Source organism: Panthera pardus, unplaced genomic scaffold, assembly GCF_024362965.1.
Source record: "Panthera pardus isolate Hobbes unplaced genomic scaffold, ASM2436296v1 HiC_scaffold_21, whole genome shotgun sequence".
Classification (NCBI taxonomy): Eukaryota; Metazoa; Chordata; class Mammalia; order Carnivora; family Felidae; genus Panthera; species Panthera pardus.
The window spans coordinates 15,352,200-15,372,903 of record NW_026526777.1 but is presented as its reverse complement, the minus strand read 5'-3'; the positions used below and the strand labels follow the sequence as shown (position 1 = coordinate 15,372,903).

The window sequence follows — 20,704 nt, the reverse complement described above, 5'->3', positions numbered from 1 at the left end:
TTTTCTGGCTCAATTATCTTGTCTTCAGATATTGGCAGCTCAGTTCTTTTAAGTGTTGTTTGTTTTTTTTCTTATCACATTGAGCTGGCTAGATCCTCCAATAAATGTAGAATAATAGACATCCTTGTCTTATTCCTGGTTTTAAAGGGAATGCTTCAATAGATTTACATTTATATGCACTGTTAATATTAGGAACTGGAAGGTATTATGCTAAGTGAAATAAGTCAGAGAAAGACAGATACAATATGTTTTCGCTCATATGTGGATCTTGAGAAACTTAACAGAAGACCTCCTTAACAGAAGGAAGGGGGGAAAAAGTTACAGAGCAGGAGGGAGGCAAACCATAAGAGACTCTTGGATACTGAGAACAAACTGAGGGCTGACGGGGGGGTGGTGGGGGAGTGGGGAAAGTGGGTGATGGGCATTGAGGAGGGCACTTGTTGGGATGAGCACTGGGTGTTATATGGAAACCAATTTGACAATAAATTATATTATTATTATTAAACAAAATAATAAATAAATCTCAGGAAAAAAAAAGAAAATTATACTTGTTTCTCTATCAGGTTAAGAGTTCTTAAAGCACTTGTCTAGAAAGGTGTTAATTTCATTAATTGCTTTTTTCCAAGCCTACTGATTTTATGTTTTTGCTTTCTTCAATTAATGTGATGAAATACATTAATAGTTTTATTAATATTAAATTCCACTCTCATTCCTGGGAGAAACCCAATTTAGCTACTATATATTATTGTAGATTTGGTTCATCATTTAAAAATTTTTGGCTTTGTTTATAAGAGAGTGATCTTAAGTTTTCTTTTTGTACTCTCCTTGTTTGATCTTACATCCTGGCCTCCACAATTCATTTTACCAACACAGTTCAAAATAAGTTAAAACCCTAGTATACTATGTATTTAACTTGTTTATTTTACTTCTTTGGTTTCCCCCACCCACACCACCAATTCATAAGAGAATATAAATTCTTCAAGAGTAGGAATAATTGTGTTTTGCCCAGAGATGTAAACCTACTGCATCCAAATAAGTACTCAATAAAATTTTCCTGGATTAATAAAAGGCTCATAATTTTAGTTGAAGGTTTTTTCCATCTATTTCTACTTAACCCATTGGGATAAAAGTGAAATGACTGTATGCATTCATTTACTTATAAATAGTTAATGCTTACAGTGTGTTGTGATTACAAATTCTTTATAATTTGTTGCAACTATCATATTGATTAGTATGTGATCAATGTTCATAAATTTTCCATGTGATCTTGACAAGAATGTACATTTTTTCATTGTTGAATACAGGAATCTATTAGTTTAAGCTTCACATTAGTTCAATTCTCAATTATTAAGGATTTTAATTTTTGACTGCCTGATTAATTACTTAAATGAGATGTATTAAATTCTTCTACATTGATGTTGGATTTGTCAATTTCTCTTTCCAGCTCTGTCAAATTTTGCTTTATACTTTTGAATCTATGCTATAAGATGCATGTAAGTTTAGAATTCTATCATTTGCCATTATATAGTAAAGCACCTTATCTCTAATAAAAGTTTTTACTTACAGTCTATTTTACCTAATATTATATAGCTTAAGCCATTTTTAAAATTTTTAAACTTTGTATGTGCTCGTGTTTTAGGTATATGTCTCTCTCTCTCAACACCAGGGCCATGCTGAGCCTTGTTGGAGCCTGAGACCAAAAGAAAAATATGTACTCCTATATACATTTATAAAATATCCTCTTATAGTAGGAACCAAGTAGAAAACATTAATAAACACTCTATAATCAAAAACATAGCTATGTATAAGCTTTCATCTTACCCAATCTGTTTTTAAACCATTGTCAACCTTTATATGAGGCAGACACAGGAGAGCCTTATAGAACAGCTAGGCAGGGGCTGTGGCTGACTGGAGTAACAGCTCTCATTGCTAAGTAACTCGGACTTGTAAAACAAACAACAGCTTATTTTTACTTAAAATGTTTACATATTTTTCCTCAGAGATTTTAGTATTATTTTGCCTTTATTAAACATTACACTAAAATATTATTTATCTTGATTAATAAGTTTTCTGGTGCCTTCTTAAAATTTGTGCCTAAGGTACTCCCTCACGTTACTGCAGGCTCTGCTCAGACAATGGTGGTATACTATATTTTGATGTGTGTGACAGTTATTTAAATTTTTTTTACATTTATTTATTTTTGAGAGTCAGAGAGAGACAGAGAACAAGTGGGGGAGGGGCAGAGATAGAAAGAGACATAGAATCCGAAGCAGGCTCCAGGCTCCGAGCTGTCAGCACAGAGCCCGACACGGGGCTCAAACCCACGACCGTGAGATCATGACCTGAGCCGAAGCCAGACGCCCAACTGACTGAGCCACCCAGATGCCCCATGTGTGACAATTCTTAATTCTAACTGACAAGTGTAACACATTTACATTTGTTATATTTATTGCTATATTTGGAATCTATATTTTCTATATCTCTTACTTTTTTATTTCCCTCTTCTTTTTTCCCTTATGTCAGAATAAGAAAGATGTTTCCTTTTTATTCTCTGTAGTTTGGGAAGTTACATACTACATTTCTTCTCTTTTGCTGTGTTATTCTTAAATAAAAATCCTGCTTAAGTTAAAATTTGAAGTATTCCACTCTCTTCAAGAATAATTCAGGGACCTTCAATCTCTTAAATGCAATCATCACTTCTGCCTTAAAAGCTACTTTTTCAATAGACTATAATTTTTGAAGCATTTTCTAGTTGACAGAAAAATTGAGAGACAGATACAGAGTTCCCATATACCTCCCACCCCCACCTATTCACAGAATTCTCAACTTTCAACATTTGGAACCGGAGTTGTATGTTGTCATAAACTGATAAACCTAAATTGACACATCATTATTATGTGGACACATAAACAGTCCACAGTTTAATGTTTACTATACTTATGTGGCTGTATTTCTATTTCATCCCACTGATCTATTTCTTTATTTTTGCCAAGACCACATTGTTTTAATTACTGTAACTTTCAGGATATGTCTTGAAGTCAGGTCGTGTCAGTAGTCTGACTTTGTTCTAGTCTTTCAATACCGTCTTGGCTATTCTGTGCCTTGTGCCCCTCACACAAACTTGAGAAATGGTTGGTTGATATCCACAAAATAAATTTCTGAGATTCTAATTGGGATTACTTTGAATCTATAGATAAAGGTAGAAAGAACAGACATCTTGACAATACTGAATCTTCCTGTCTATGAACATGGAATAACTAGTGCAAGTGCTTTTCGAAGATTAATAGTATCACCATGTGCCAGAGAGGAAATGAAATTCTAGGCCTTGATTCACTAAACATACATCTAATATAGATTCTATAATATGAGCTGTTTGCTACTTAGAAAAATGAATTCATTAGTATTTACAAGATAGATTATACAATGAAATGCATTTAAAGTAAAATCCTTGTGTGAGCAAACAGAAGACTTTACTGGGAAAGCTTGATGTGTAATAAAAATATGACTCAAGCTAGTCATGATGACTCATACTTTTGGACTTGTGTGCTCTAAAGGAACACACTTTCTAAAATAACAGGAAATATTCATTTACATAATAAGCATTGTAGAGTGTGATGTTGGCACCATTCAAATTATTGAATGGTAGGAAGGCCTATTATATTAAATGTTTTAAGCTGGCTCTGCTATTTATAATACTAACAAAAATGCATACTGATAGCTTGATTGTAGTTAATTCATAAAAGCCATGATTAATGCTATAAAAGGGTCACAAATCAGAGCCAAAGAATAAGAGAAGTATTCATGGTTACTAATAAATTGCTCTGTGAACGCTTGGCCACCCTTGCAGGTAATGATGTCACAGAATGATGAAAGAATAGCTAAATAGCCAACAAAGTGCCAGTCCTTGGCAAAGGCACTGATTATTACATCACTCTTAGCCAAGAGCCCCTGAAAGATGAACATAACTATTAAAAGAAAATGCAAAATCATTAGGACACAAGTATCAACTGATAACACATCTCTTAAAGCTAGAATTTACCAACATTTGAATTTTTAGAACAGGTATAGAGAAGAGAATGAGTAATGGGTGTATTGTAACTATGCAACCATGTCAGTTGACATGGAGTAGACATACCTAAGCTTCCAATTCCTAGGTTGTATTCTGCATCTAAGAACTTGACACATACTTTTGGAAAGTTACAATGGAATTCTTGAGCAGGTGGACCAGAGATATATTATTGCAATAAAGCTAATAGCACAAGTAGTTAGGAAATTATTTAAAAAAAAAAAAAGGTAAGGGAAGTAGGGAGTGGAATCAGAAACCTATGCACCAAAATAATACATGGTTGAATAATTCCATGATATGAAATTTTAGAACAGGAAAAGCTAATTTGTAGTGACAGGAGGCAGGTTGGTAGTTTCCTGGGACTGAAGGTTGGGGAGGAGGCATGGACTGTAGAGGAGCACAAAGAGTATTTGGAGAGAAAAACATCCCATATCTTGAATATGGCAGTGATCACACAAGCGTTGCTAAAACTCATCAATCTATACATTTTTAAATGGGTACATTTTATTGTACATACTTCAGGAAAGTTGCTTAAAAAGAAAAATCACTAGTTTTGCAAGACATTATCATGGTTCAAATTGAGTAAAGGATACAAGGAATCTATTTAATACAATCAATTATTTAATTGTACATAAATTCACAATTAAAATGAAAAAATTCACTTAAATTTTAAAATACATGTACAAGTAACAGTGATTATCTGTTATCCAAAAAATAATTATTTAAAAAGCATAAATGTGTTTCTTATCAAATGATTCATTCAGGGTTAAACGCGGTGTAATCCTGAATTCTGCTTTGAAATATTCAACTCTGCTTGTAAGTTACTGAATGGTATATAGTCTTTTGAGATTTCTTTTGCTCTAGATTAACCCTTAAGTGTAACAAGTAAATGATTCATTGTTTCAGTCATTTCTAGAGAAGAAATGTCACAAATATTCTAAAATTATTCTCTATTAATGAATATACGATGATCATTTATGGTAAGCACTACATATTAAAGTCAAAACCTTACAACTGCCAATACAATATCAAAATCTGTCAGAGTTCCTATGTAGTAGCAATGAGGAGAATCACTGAGCCTCCCCACCAAGGTAGATGTTTTAGGTATCACAAAATACAATGAAAATTTAAGAAAAAGTAAGTGTGGCTTGAAGTTTATCTTAAGATCAGCAGGGCTTTTGGTAATACTTTGTCTTGAGGTTTTGTTTGTTTGTTTGTTTGTGTGTGTGTTTTAGTAAATTATAATTTTATGAGTGGACAAAAGAAATTAGATTTACCAATGGAGTTATGAATTAGTTGGTCTTGCTATTCCAAGAATAATTAAACACATACTCTAGCTACTACTGTAAGTCTTAATCTATTAAGTGGGTCAGATATTAACATAAGTGAGATCACCCAGATGTAAGGCTATGGATAGTAGAGAATATGGTTGAAACCAAATAGTGTTACGGCTCCAAAGAGGGTAATTGTTACCCTGAGTTATAGTTGTTGCCATGGGTAAATGTAGACGTAGTGTTGGATTATTTTCTGACTAAGAGAATCCAGAGATGAGGGAGGAGGAGGAGAAGGGAAAATTGTTGTTGGAAGTTAAATAACAAATTATTTAAACACTGTTCCCACCTGTGGACCGCCTGTTTGTGAAATCAACTTCATAAACAACTAAAGAATGCTTTATACAGAAAATTCTCTGGAATGGCTATGTGTAAGAACTTGCTTCTGAATTCACCATTCTACTCCTTTCTCCTGACTTCATTCATTTTCACTTCCGCTAAAAACACTTTCTTATAGGACTGCCAATTGCCAAGAATTGGCATATTCTCAAGGCTTACGTTTTCATCTGTTTGCCAAATGGCTGTAATATAATTCACAAAAGCCCTGTTTATTGAGTAATATTATTAATGGTTAGCATAATACTGTGAAATTGAAGGCATTCTTTTTGGATTATGTCCAGAGCTTTAAAAAAGAACATTGGTTCCAATAGGATATGGATGGATTACATTAAAACTTATTATTTTGAAAAGTAGAACAAGGGGAAAAGCACTTGAATAAGAATCTTTTCAAATTATTTCAGATATGTAAGTCCCACATGTATTAAAATATTTTGATAACAAAAAGAGAATGTCATACTTATGAATGCTTTATAAAATCATTTCTCATTTTCAACACATTATTGAAAATATCATAGCACTGAGAAATCATTCAACTTACCAGTCTATTGACTTTTCCCTTCAGCTACAGTTGCCAAACTTTGCTAAGTGAATGATTTGTTGCTTTTTTATTTATGGCTCTATTCATTAATTATCAAAATATGTAAAGGAAGAAAATAACAGAAAACATTTTACGTTTGTTTCTAAAGGAAACTAAATGTCTAAATAAGAAGCAGTAAAATGTATTCTCAACCTAAATTATAGTTAATTATTTTGCTAGTTCATAATCCAACAGTCACCACCTGAGACCAAGTCTGAAAATCCCAACTAGACTTCTGAAACCAATCATGAGCCTTGATTCATTTAATGGCTCTATTTTTAAGGGGAAGCATGAAATCATCCAAGAATCATAAAATATCAATCACTCAACTGTGAGCAATTAAAGAGAGAGGAAGGTGGAAAGATGGGATATCAAAAGGAAAAGGAGATGGGGTGGGGGTTGAGGAGAGAACTAACTAGTCAAAATAAAGCAAAAGAAGCTTAGAAAACAACATATGTGAAAGCATTGCCCAGTCCTTAGTTTGAATGTACTATATATATTCAGATCAAAGTGCCTTACAAAATTCAGCCCAGAGAGTTTTTTAACTGGGTTAGTGGTGAGTTTGGGGAAGTGGGGTGAAGTCAATAAAAGAAATCACTGATTTCAAGGGAAGTGTCATTTTAAAGGATCAAATGGAGAAGACACTAAGAAAATTAGAATAAATGTCACTTTAACTCTAAAATCAAGAAAAAATCAAACTGGCAAAAACTTAAAACATACAATTATGGCTGAATAAAGAGTGAATCAATCAAGTTCATCCAATTAATTTCCTTTCTGGGACAATATGATAAGCTGCACAATCAAACATAGTAAAATCAATGCTTCTTAAAAAGATTTTTTTCTCATGATATACTAATCAAACCAAATTCAAAGCCTCTGGATGTTAGAAATCCAAAATATGTAAAATATTCCTTCTTTCGAAGCACTTATCAACCAGTGGTGAGGGCTAACGTATAAATTAACAGTTCAATATAAAGCAATGATCTGGAGAATAAGTTCAAAGGAATATCTGAATCAGAAGATGAAAGTTTTGGCTTGAGCACATAGAAAGAAAGAATACTGTAACCCAATCAAAGACTGAGTTGAAACTCAGGGCCAGGACTACATTCTAAATGTGCTAGAGGAAGTCTGCATTGTAGGTAATATGCTTGCCACTGAACTATATGCACTAATGTTGTCTCTGGAAACAAATTAGATCAGATTAAGAATCTCAGAAGATAGAAATGGAGTTCGCCAAAACCTTGACAGACAGGTGCTTCTTAAAAAAGATGTTCCAGGGCTCTGAGTGGCTCAGTCAGTTAAGCATCTGACTTCGACTCAGGCCATAATCTTGCGTTTCGTGAGTTCGAGCCCAACATCGGGCTCTGTGCTGACAGCTCAGAGCCTGGAGCCTGCTTCAGATTCTGTGTCTCCCTCTCTTTCTGCCCCTCAGCTCCCCTCCCCTCCCCTCCCCTTCTCTTCTCTCTATTGAAAATAAGTAAACATTTAAAAAATTTAAAAAGAATAAAAAACAATATTACATGATATCCTCAAACAAAGGACAGAGAGAAGTAAAGTGACTAATTAAAAACATGTACAGGGCAAGGTTTAGAACACAAGTCAAGTAGGAATCTATGAGACAGTGTACACTGTGAGTTTAATAAAAGAAATCACTGATTGCAAGGAAAGAAAAATGTGTATTTTAAAGAATCAAAACAAGAGGACACTAGAAAAAATATAATAAATGTCACTTAAACTTAAAATCAAGAATCAATCCAGTTGGGAAAAATTAAACACAATTATGGCTGAACTTATAAAGTTTAGAAACATTATCTTAATCTTTATTTTAACAGATTTACAATTATTTTTTCCATTTAGGTCTTTAAGTCACCTGGACTTCTGTACATGCCATGAGGTAGGGCTTTAACTTTTTTTTTTTCCCAAATTAACACCAATTGCCTTAAACATCACTTAGGAGGCTCTGTCCTGTTTATTTTTCATTACTGGTATGATTGTTTGTGCTGTTGTACCTGCTTTCATATCAGCTGCTATTGATGCTGGATGTCTCTATTAACAAAAACATCTCAATTTCATTTCCATTTACCCCTTTTTCCTGAAGATAGAGCTAAATATCTACTTCAAGTATGAAACTTCCCTGGACCATCACAGACAACCTAAAGTAACATCATTTCTGAGTCCTTTTACTATAGATATTCAAATTAGTTACTTAAAATTACTGGTATCAGCAATGAATTCAACTTGACTGATACAAATACATAAAGATCTCTCTGCATCAGAAGATGCTTATGTTGCACAGACACCTTTGTATAAATACCTTTTAGATGCAGAACTCAGACCCTTATTTCTAGTGCCATGCTACCTAGACACCTTAAAAAGTGTTTTATAAAACATGATAATACTGATATAACAAAGACAGCAAAGTGAGGTTTAATCTTAGTTGTTATTTTACTGATTGAGTTTATTTTAAAAAATAATACTTTCATCTTTTCGATGACTTTTATTTTTCTCTCCCCAAAATTTTCTGAAATCATATCAATTTATTTTTATTGACATCCAGAAAATAGACCAAAATTAAATTAAAAAATTATTTTCACCATCCCCCACTTTTTTGTTTGTTTTGGTTGTGTTTTGTTTTTGTTTTTGTTTTTTTTTTTTTGAGGTGTCCATGCATCAAACAGAGAACTCACATGAAGTCCTTGGGTGAAGCTTTCCAGAGAGCAGAGGCATCGATAGGGCTGGCTTGTTGTGTCACACTTATTGGCATGACCGTAGCACTGACATCTGTGAACAGGAGCAACAGACATTTCTAAGTCAACTCCACTGTGAATATATTTAAGGGCCTGTGAATATATCCACTGTGTGGATCCAACCGGGAAGACAAGTATGTTAATCAACACAAAGATCAGTTTCTCTTCTCTCATGTGGATGCTCATGAAAGTTTTGCATTAATCCTAAAGTATTGGGTGAGGTGCCGTCAATATCCAAACCATATTGTTCTGAAAAGGTAATTTTCAAGCCTCCCTGGAAAAAGGGTCAGGGATTGTTTCTACCTATATCAGACGTATGACAAACTTGTCAAGGGAAGGTATTTACTGAACCCATCAAGTCACGGTGAAAAATATAAAGTTTAGAATAAGCTGCAGAGTGAAATTAACAAATTTCAATTATTCGGGAGGTGTTTTTCACCAAAATTATATGGTGACTATTTAGTAGTAGTATTATTTTCATTATGCTAGTACTAAACAAAAAATAGTTTGGTATTCTGGTCTGTTTTTAAAGATGTACTTTACTTACACAGCATATCACTCTTCTAGCACAACTCAGTGCTAAATACAGTCTACATAGGTGTCCTTTAAAGAGTATGCCGCTCTCCAGCTACCCATACTTTGAAATACTACGAGTCTTGTTCTCAAGTATGGTCAGATGTTTATAAATTATCTAGGGAATAGATTTTTTCTCCTAGGAAAACAAATATTCTTCATAAAATTGTGAATTGTGAATTCACGGAGGCCAAGCCCCATGCTTACAAACTAGCTGGGAGTAGAATTGTCCTTCAAAATCTAGCTCCTTCTCTTTGACTTCAAGAATATTTTAAAAATTATATTCCAGAACAAACCAAGTAAAATATCTAGTAAATCATTTCTAAGCCAGATTCAGGGTATCACACCTTCTAAACCCAACAGCTTTTGAAAATTGATTCTATAACAATGTGGTCTTACATATGGGAAAGAATTACATACAAACCTTTCTAAAAAAATCTTGGAGTAGGAAGCCATTTCAAAACATGAAGTTTGAAATCTGGTTTGCTCTACATCTTAATGTATTTTTTTTTTAATTTTTTTTTCAACGTTTTTTATTTATTTTTGGGACAGAGAGAGACAGAGCATGAACGGGGGAGGGGCAGAGAGAGAGGGAGACACAGAATCGGAAACAGGCTCCAGGCTCCGAGCCATCAGCCCAGAGCCCGACGCGGGGCTCGAACTCACGGACCGCGAGATCGTGACCTGGCTGAAGTCGGACGCTTAACCGACTGTGCCACCCAGGCGCCCCATCTTAATGTATTTTTAAGTAAGTATGACCACAGCCTTGTTGAAAACAAAACTCATGATGAAAAGCACCCTGCAATCAAACCTCAGTAATGAACATTACCTTCCAGTGATGGTGATTTCATCAACTGCATAGTATCTGTGTCTGAGGCTGACAGGAGTCTCAGTTGTATAGTACTGTCCATAAAAATGAAGTCTTATTTGTGTGGCTTTTACAAACTCTTGAAGAGATGGGGTGTTATAAAAGTTATTGTAGCCAGGACGATGATTTGGTCCAGGTGTTAGGATGCTAAATGTGACATTACCATGTGAATATGGAGTGACACTGTTGATGAAAAACATTTGAAGTCATGAAAAGCTACTCATAATTTTAATAAAACAGAATCATAACTTTGAGACATTCTTACACAATACTCGTAACAACTTTAATTCTTCATTCTGGGAAAACAGACATATCTCACATAATTTGTATGCAAACAATACAGGATCATCACAGAAAAAACACAGTAAAACATTTCCTTGAGGACATAATAAAATTCTATTAATATAGATAAGTTGCTAAACAATCTGAAAATCAGATTATAAAGCCCAAATGAGGCTGTAAACAAGAGATACTCCAAAGTCTTTTAAGAGAACTTCAAATGTAATTTAAAACTCAAGTTAGGGCGGAGTCTTAGAAGAATCTGCCTCAAGAAAGTTAGTGAGAGTTAGACTCACCAGTCCAGTGAGTTAGTCTACCTATTGCTTATTATTAACCCATTAGTTTATTAAAATTAACTCCTTCAAAGATATTTTTTTAAATATTCATACGTGGAAAGCTGAAGACAGTTGACAGAATCAGGTTTCTCCAAATCTCCATTATTTTTCATTCCAAAAGCTCTGCAATTTCCAGCAAAATATTGCCAATCCTCCCAATCCAGGCTGTCCTCCTTCTTCCTTTGAATCCTTATCGCTGTTGGTTGTGGACTAAGGAACCGAATGATAATATAAAACACCTAAAAATGGGTAAGTTAATCATTGTCTTTAAAGTTGTAAGTTTGACCCATCAGTATAAATCAAACCAAGGAATTGCTAGTTTCAAATATAATAGCTTACTTCTTCATAATAATAATTATCAAATATTCATCAGACATCCACAAACTTGATAGCCCTATGGTAAAAGCAACACATTCTATAACTGCATATCCATCCTTATTCTTAAGGATCTTATCAATTAAGTGCAAACACTAAGTGTGGAGACTGCTTGGGATTTTCTCCCTCCCTCTCCAGACTCTTTCCCCCCGTCTCAAAAATAAACATTTAAAAAATAAATTCATTAATTAACTACAAATTAATATTAAGTTTGATATATAAGGATATGGAAAAACAACCTTAGTTCCATGAGATAATTGTTATATATGTTCTTATGTAGTTACTTAGAATAATCACCTTAGTTTTTATTAATTTGTATTACTTAATAAAAAGACATCAATTTCAATATTGCATATGATTTCATATAAATATCTAAAAAAGATCCTGCATATTTTCTTTTAGATATTTTTATTTCATACATTATTATACACTATGTTAGTTAAGTAATGTTTGGTTGCCTAATTCATTCACCTTGTAGTAGACGAATTGCATCCCCAAATAAATATATTGAAGTACTAACACCCAGGACCTGTGAATGTGACCTTCTTCAGAAATAGGGTATTTTCAAATGTAATTAAGTTAAGGATCTGAAGATGAAATCATCCCAGATGTAGGCTGGGCCTTATAACAGAGCGAGGAGAAAGATCTGACACACAAACAAACACAGAGGAAGGCCAGTGCAAAGAGAGGCAGAGATGGGAGTTATGGAGCCCTAAACCAAGGAACACCAGGAGACAGCAGAGCCTGGAAGAAGCAAGGAAGGATTCCCCACTAGAGCCTTTGGAGGGAGAGTAGTCCCTCCAACACTCTGATTTTGTATTTCTGATCTTCAGAACTGTGAGAGAAGAAATTTCTGTTGTTTTAAGCCATTAAATTAGTGGTCATCGGTCGTGGCAGCTACAGGAAACTAATACACCTCACTATTTCAAATTACCTGATACTGTCCATTTTCCAAATCTATTGAAATAGTCACTCCTTGATTAAGCTGGGTAATGTTTGTAAACACATGTGAAACCCATGAAGTACCAATATCATTATCATTGACAAAAGAGAGAGGATGGGCTTCAGGATTCAGCCGTAACACCCTATCAGTGGTTGTATCCTCTTCATCATTAGGAATGCAGTATCGCTGAACCAAAGGATGGACCCGAGGGTGGCTGCCAGGGCAGCGACAATGTGACTGGGTATGCAATCTGAACAGATTTCCAGAATAAATTTCCAGAATCTCCCTGTGGTTGTAAGAAGCAGACTGTAAGTCAAAGAGTTCAACAGTAATAGAATTTCTAAGGATTGCTACAAGTGAATATCACTATTTTAACTTTTTGATTAGTATCCATTTAATTTTAATAGTTTTCTAAACAGAATATAAAATCAAACTCATTCCTGGCAAAATAAACACACTCATAAAATAGATATTGAAAACAGTAAGTTCTTAACTGTTAGCTTTTTCCATTGAGAAGCATGTGTAAGCCCTTGTCTGATTATCTAGACATTTTTTTAAATATCATATTTTACTCTACCTATTTGTGATAAAAAAAAAAACTAAAGGTAATATTCATGTATGTTGTTAAAATGACGTACCCCTGAGACTGAACAATAATATATTGAAAATACTGAGAGTTATAGATAAGGTCTCCAGTTAATCCATAGGAAAGAAATAAGAAAATAAGTGTCATTTATCTGCTGCTGTTTTAAGTAAAGGAACTGAGGCCAAGACCATTTTTCAATGGTTTTCTGTGACTCATCAGTACATATTCTGGCATCCTAAAGTGCTTCAGTGGCTTCAGATCACCTGGCAGCTGCCAATAGTCAAAGAATAATGCCAATTCCAGGCAGATATATTTAATTTTTCCATTAAGGGCAATACACCTGTTCTAGGTCAGAATCAGTCATTCTATTTATAGGCACTCTTCCCTATAATACCTTTCCAGACATCTCAGGTAGGCCAAGATCAGGCACTCAGGTCTAACTAGAGAAACTAGGCTTCTTCCTTCAGATTCCAGTAGGGCAATGGAGTCAGGCAGTTTAACCACTTACCAAATCACAGGAAATAACACCTTCTTCTTTTAATCTTATTGATATTTTCCAGTTGATACCAGGTTTGGAATGGGACCAAAAGTGACTATCCGGTGAAATCCTTGCCCCCAGTAAAAACTTTAATAGTGCCAAAATTATTGCAGCGCTACTCGGCAGAATTTTAGATAAAGGTGATTTAAAGGATAGCAAGACTGGTGGCAGAAAATCTCCCAAATAATGTGTTCCACTGTTACAGCACCCTTTATTCATGTAGCCCTTGATTATACAGACTAGTAAAGAATGTTGATATTTCTAATGGACATAGCGCTGATCATAGCAGCACCTCAAGAACAATACTTCTCAAATTGACAAGAGCTATTCCTGTCATTTGGAAATTCACCACACTAATCTACATCTTCCTTCAAGAAATTTGAATAAACATGATTCTTTTTGGTCCTTAATAGAAGTAAACAACATCAACTCATCCATGCAATAATATACTATTATTATTATTATAATCCAATAATAAGAGAGAAACTTTAGAGGGCAGCTAAGCAGAATTTCACTTGAACTTTTCTGAACAGAATGAAAATTTATGTGTCTTAAGAATCCCTAGGAAAGATTTGCTACCTATTCTCAAGATGAGGAAATACTTGATTAACACTAGTCCAACTCTACATAATTTTTGTTCACTGGAAATAGAAAAATATACAATAATACTTCAAATTACTCACTCTTCTTATCTCCAAGTCTAATAGCTCAGCCTCTTGAGACTTTCTCAGGGATCAAAATAATCACTTTCATTGTTCTAAATTCTTTAGTACTTATAAGTTCAACAAAGCAATTTTAAAAGGCAGAGAGAGCAGTTTCTTAAGTATCCAAAACTACTTCATCTAGAATATTTAAACAAATGTATCCCAAATTCTGTAATACAACATGTTCAAAAATCTAGTTCTGTTAGAGGAAATCCTTTGTATGGGAAATAATCTTAGGGATTCCCTGGGCTTATACCAATGGGTTAACAAGGCATAAAGAAATACAAAGCCATAGGATGCTCACACCCAAGTCTGGTAAACAAGATTAGGCAAATAAGAATAGAGAAGGGGGTCTTAGCCCCCCAGAATAAAGGTGGGCTAGGGCCCCAAAATAAAGCGTGGAGGTTCAAAGGCACCCAGAATAGGGAGGGGCAAAGGCCCCAATATAAAACATAGGTATATGAAATAAACAAGATTAGATATTCAGGGTGGAAGCACCCCCAATTTAGTACTATAGCAGAAAGCTGCTTTCACAGGAAGGAAGGACCAAGTTAGGTAAATACGTAAACTGGGCTATAGACTGCTGCTCTGCCCTGCAGGGCGAAGTTGCCCAGAATGGAGATGGTTAACAAAAGAAAGGTGCCTTGTTAACTCTGAGGTCTTGTGTCCTACCTGTCTCATCCCCTAGGCTAGCTAAGATAAACAGAGGTGGTGCCTCATGTCCTCTGTAAACAACCTTCCACTCAGAGCCAGGATTTTGTTTTGTATTAATCCAAACCCCTAACCCTGAATGTCTTCAAGACCCCTTTTCCCTCACGTCCCCAAGTTAATGTTCACAGATACATTGTCTCTTTGTGCACGTCCAACATCATGTTTATAAGTCTTCTGATCCTAATAAAAATGGGGCTAAGACCCTTATTCAGGGCTCTTGTCTTTTCCCAGACATTAACCATCTCTCGCTTTTCATCCTGTGTCCCACTCTTTTGCTGGCCAAAAGAGAACTTTAGACTTAGAGTCTACCACACCTTTGTAAAGAATTTGATCAATTTCATATTATAAGAAGTTACCCAACAGAGGAGCACTAATGACTAACAACCATAGACTAAGTCAAAGCAAACAGTGTAAACATTAATTAGGTGACATTTCCCAAATTCTATAAAGATGAAAAATAACATAATCTTTTGCAACTCTTACTGAATTGAATTCGAGAATTATTCTTATACCTGTTGAACTCTACAACACCACATTCACTTACCTGTTTGTAAGCGCCACTTGGTATAATTGAAAATCTTGCATTCTTCCAACAAACTGCTCTAATCCTGCAGAATACACATAATATACATCATATGAGAAGTTGCAGTTTCCCAAGCAGTGGCTGACAAATAAATAAATAAATCAGTTGAGCATTTGACTCTTGATTTTTGGCTCAGGTCATGATTCCAGGGTCATGGGATTGAGCCTCATGTCAAACTCCATGCTAAGCATGAAGCCTGCTTAAGATTCTTTCTCTCTCTCCCTCTGCCCCTCTTTCCCACTCATTCTGTCTCTCTAAAATAAAATAAAATTAAAATAAAATAAAATAATCATAGTGTTTTCCATAGACATTGCGAAATTTAAGCCGAAGTGAATATTTTGCCCAGCCTGTTTACTGACCCAACTTGTTGTCTTTCTCCAGAAGCTGCCTCCCCAAATATTTTTTTATTTATTTTAATTGGAGTAGAATTGACACACAATGTCACATTATTTTCAGGGGTACAACACAATAATTCAACTCTATATGTTATATTATGCTCACCACAAGTGTAGCTCCCATCTGTCACCATAAAATGCATTATAATACCATTGATTCTATTCCCTATGCTGTACTTCTCATCCCTGTGACTTATTCATTCCATAACTCCCCAAATCAAATTTCTCTCTAGTTTATAAACCTATAAATCTATCATGTTATCAATGCTAAATTTGATTGTCATCTACTTTCATCTGCAATTCCCAGAGCATTTGCATTGCCAAGAGGAAGTCTCCCAACCTGTTCTAGCACCACCACCCCACCCCCCTGCCCCTGTTCTGTCTCCAAGCTCCAGAGTATCATTTTGGGTCATCTCCAAACTTAGATTAATGCCTAGTCTAGAAAATCTCCAGTAAATGAGGATAAATTGAAAACCTCCTATTCATAAATTTTGAGTTATTCACATATATCAATGGTATTCTAGCTCAGTCTCAAAATTCCATTACCTCCTGAGAATTCTTCTAAGACAAGCCAGATTCAAAGTCCACTTTGCATTGAATTAGGTGAACTTTCAAGGTGTAGGTAGATATCAACCTTAAATCACACATTGCTTCATTAATTCATTTAGCAAATATTTATTTAGAATTTAATAACAGGTAAGCCCAAGAGAATGGGAACAGAAAAACCAAAAAAAAAAAAAAACAAAAAACAAAAAACAAACAAACAAACAAACAAACCTACCACCTCTTGGGTTTGTTATTATGCTTCTAATAATGAGGAAAATTTGATTAAATGGAATAATTCTAGCCAGAGTCTGGATCACGGGAACAGAAGAGGGGATGCGATCTACCTTATTGTGCCAACTCAATAATTATTTTTTAGGGCAATTAAATTTAGGGCAAAGGCCAACTTACCAAATGACCATTTCCTCAAAAGTTCGTTCACTTGAGAGATAGAGAGAGTACAACTGGGGGAGGGGCAGAGAGGGAGGGGAGAAAGAGAGAGAGAGACAGAGACAGAGAGACAGAGAATCTTAAGCAAGCTCCATGCCCAGTGTTGAGCCAGATGCAGGATTTGGTCCCACAACCCTGGGATCATAACCTGAGCTGAAATCAAGAATCGGATGCTCAACCGACTGAGTCACCCAGGTGTCCCAGTGTGTTTGTTTTTAAGCTATTGTCCTTTTGTCTTGATAAGAGTTTTAAAGAATATTTGATCTATCTTTGTTGCAGCTCCTTGGTGGTGATATGGAAGAAACTGGGGCAGGGTAAGGATATATCTGATGAATAAAAGATGTCAAGTAGAATTAGCACACCGAATAGTCTGAGATATTGATCTCAGAAGCAGGAGAAGATGAATGAGCAAAGAGGGTGACATTTGGCATGAGTATGTGTCTGTGTAAATGTATATGTGCACGTGTGTGTGTATATGTTTGTGCGCACATATGTTTGCGTGCACATGCATATACACATATATATGTACATATATATTATATTTTAAGGGACATTTAAGAAAGTAATCAAGAATATTTTATCTATTAATATTTTTTCATAAATATAAATATTTTCAAACAATATACTTTAAGAAAAAACTATGTTTATGGACTTTCCCTCTCCACCCCTCTGTCTCGGTCTTTCATGTACCCCACAACCTGAGGTCCACAGGAAGGAGGTGGACTACACAGCCTCCTGCTCTGACTTTTCAGTAAGGAGAGTTGCTCTATCCTATCTGTCCAGAAACAAGTGCAAACTAATTATTATATTAAATTGGTGTTATGAAGACAAAACAAGAAAATACTATAAGAGTCTGCACAAATCTTTAGAATTCCAACACAGTTTGCTTTAAAATGTGTAATTGAAAGAAATAAGAAAACACAATAATTTGTTCATAGGTGAAGTGGCCATCCAGAAAACTTGATAAATTGATCTGGATCTAGGATCTAAAGTTAAGCAAAGTAGGGAATGACAGAGGAAGGATATGCCTTTCTTGAAGATAAGAGGAAAGATGGGAGGAACAGGTATGAATATGGCTAACTTATCGTATGCTTGTGTGTTTTTGTAGGGGAGTGGGGAAGACAAACAGAAAAAAACTACTCATGGTATTAATTGTCTTTCTGAGATAAGAGGTAATGAATATTGTCTTCCTAAATGAAGGAAGCTGGATCTACCTTCTGTTTATTTTTTTACCTTCACCTCTTCACACTCAAACCACATCCAACCCTTATCTCCCTAGCCTCCGCTATAACCCTTGCTGTAGTTCCACATCCTGAATTTAAAAGTGCCCCACTGTTGAATGTTTTATCTCAAATAACCCAGAAAATACAGATCATAAAAAATATGAGATAATCATTTGTGATTTTCAAAGGCCTAATCTAACTGAAAGCAAAAATAATGAATGTTTTGATTTTTGTCAAAGCCAGAATCATGGTTTTAAATTGTCAAGGTGGCTGTACTCTTTTATGCATTCATTCATTCAACAAGTATTTACTGATTGCCTATTATGTGTTAGGCACTTTCACAGGTTCCAGGGATATATCAGTTCACAAGATAGACACAAAACCCCAAAAACTTATTTTATGGAGCTTGCATTTAAGCAGCTAGATGAGCATAATACATGAGTAATTTACATAGTACACTAGAACATGATAAATGGTATGAAAATTTGGGGAAATTAGAGAAGCTTGGAAAGCATAGACTGGAGTTTTAATTTGGATGGTATGTTCAAGAGAGGCCTCATTGAGAATGTGGTATTGACAGGAGAAAGGGAATGAATCATTCATATATCTAGGGGCAAAATATTCCAGACAGGAGCCAATGAGTGCACAGACCCCTAAGGCAGTATGCTTGGCATGTGAGAGGAACTGCAAGGAGCCAGCATCCAGGAGCAGAATAATAGAGGGGAGGCTATTGGAAGATTAGGTCAGACAAGTAACTGGCTGGGGGGAAAGGGGTTCAAGTCATTAAAAGCCTTGCAAACCTACTGTAAAGACTTTGATTTTTATTCTGAATGAAATAGGAAGACACTGGAGGGTTTAGAGGAGAGGACTGACATGATCTCAGGTTTATTCAAAAGTGTTAAGAATAGAATGGAGAGGACAAGGGTACAGGTAGTGAGACCAGTTAAGCTATTATACTAATCCAAGTGAAAGATGATAGTAGTCAGACCAGGGTGTAGAAGTGGAGGTGTACATTTCAATACTGATAAATTAGAATTAACTTCCTATATTTTAATAATAGTTAAAGGGAAGCTCTGCTGCAGAGGAATAATAAAATATATTTTATCATCTATAAAATAAAGGGGCTGTGTTTTATGACCTTTAAAAACCATTTTAGTTGTAAATTTTGGAGTCTGAACATAGAAAAATCACATCCTCTACTGAAGAATTCATATTTGAAAAAAATTTCCAAAGCAAGAAGTGAGAAAAAAATTCTCTAAATACCTATAGTTAATGTGAATCACCCATTCTAAATAAGAGAATTATGATTTTGGTTTCAGTGGGAAGTATCATAAAATATTTTGAGGATTAAGATGGATTTTACTCCTTCCTTTCTTAGTTTCCAATTCCTTAACAGTAGATATTCATTGGAATAAATAGTGTATAAAAAGATTCTTCTTTGAAAAAATATTCATATGGCCAAAATATGTCTAAATAATATAAATGGGTCAGGGAAACAGACAGACTCATACCAGAATGATCTCATAATTGTCTACTCAGAAAACAGATAATGACTGGGAAAAGGCAGTACATCCACATTATAACAGGTGGCATAGGAAAATTAGATAAATGGGAACAGTGTAAGTAATCTAATATATAAATCAGGGTAAAAATCGGTTTTCAAAAAACCTAAATTAATAAATGTCACAGCAATTGGAAAGGAAGAAATAAAACTGCCCCTATTTGTGGATAACAGAAGTGTCTACTTAAAGAATTCCAGTGAATCTACATAAAAGCTACTAGAATAAGTGAATTTAGCAATTTTATATGATGCAAGTTAAATATATAAAAGTCAATTCAATTCTTATATACTAGTGATGAAACACTGAAAATAAATTTTTTAAGTATGATTTGTATTAGCCACAAAACATGAAACACTAGTTATAAATCTAACATAACATGACAGTGTCTGTAGGGAGAAAAATGCAAAACAATGATGAAAGAAATTACAGGATGTCATTATGAATGGCAGAGAAAGAACAACTGAAAATTCTCTCTTCCATAAAAGCAATGAAAACTCTAGCAAAGAGTGTCAAAACAACTTCTCTGGAACTCTGTAAATTAACCAAAACTCTGCCACAATCCAGGGAGGTTTTATTTTTAATGTCTGAACATCAGTAAGAATAGCATGTTTTGGGGGAGGGGTGGCATTTTAACTTTCTCTGTTCCCATCCTCCTCTCTGCCACTCAGTGGTAACCTTGAAAATAAATATCCATGATAACAGTGAGAAACAGCAGCCTAGCAGCCACTGGAGAAATCAGAATGAAATTGGAGTTCCTACAAAGCTCCAACCTCAGAAAATTTAGTCTGTCTGACAATATCTTAGAAAACCCATGAGCAAGACTTGAACAGACTCAGAGCTTGCCCAGTGGAAAGAGTCATTTCTCTATGGATGTTTGTTGGAAATAATCAGTAGCAACTGCTTACCACTGCAGTTGCCTGAGGTAGAGATAATAGTTGGGTAAACAACAAACAAAGCAAAAAAGTTAAATAGAAAA

General features: G+C 34.9%; 1 protein-coding gene across 3 annotated transcripts in view; it reads right to left on the bottom strand.

The window, feature by feature from the left end:
- The window catches only part of USH2A (usherin), a 739,062-nt gene that overhangs the window by 640,363 nt on the left and 77,995 nt on the right, over positions 1–20,704 (bottom strand). For all 3 annotated transcript variants that reach the window (XM_019465619.2, XM_053908979.1, XM_053908980.1), the window contains exons 5-9: positions 15,517–15,580; positions 12,425–12,719; positions 11,170–11,354; positions 10,463–10,684; positions 9,001–9,094 (exon numbers count right to left, since the gene is read on the bottom strand). In XM_019465619.2, the coding sequence (XP_019321164.2) occupies positions 9,001–9,094; positions 10,463–10,684; positions 11,170–11,354; positions 12,425–12,719; positions 15,517–15,580 (860 nt within the window). The remainder of the gene's footprint in view (positions 1–9,000; positions 9,095–10,462; positions 10,685–11,169; positions 11,355–12,424; positions 12,720–15,516; positions 15,581–20,704) is intronic.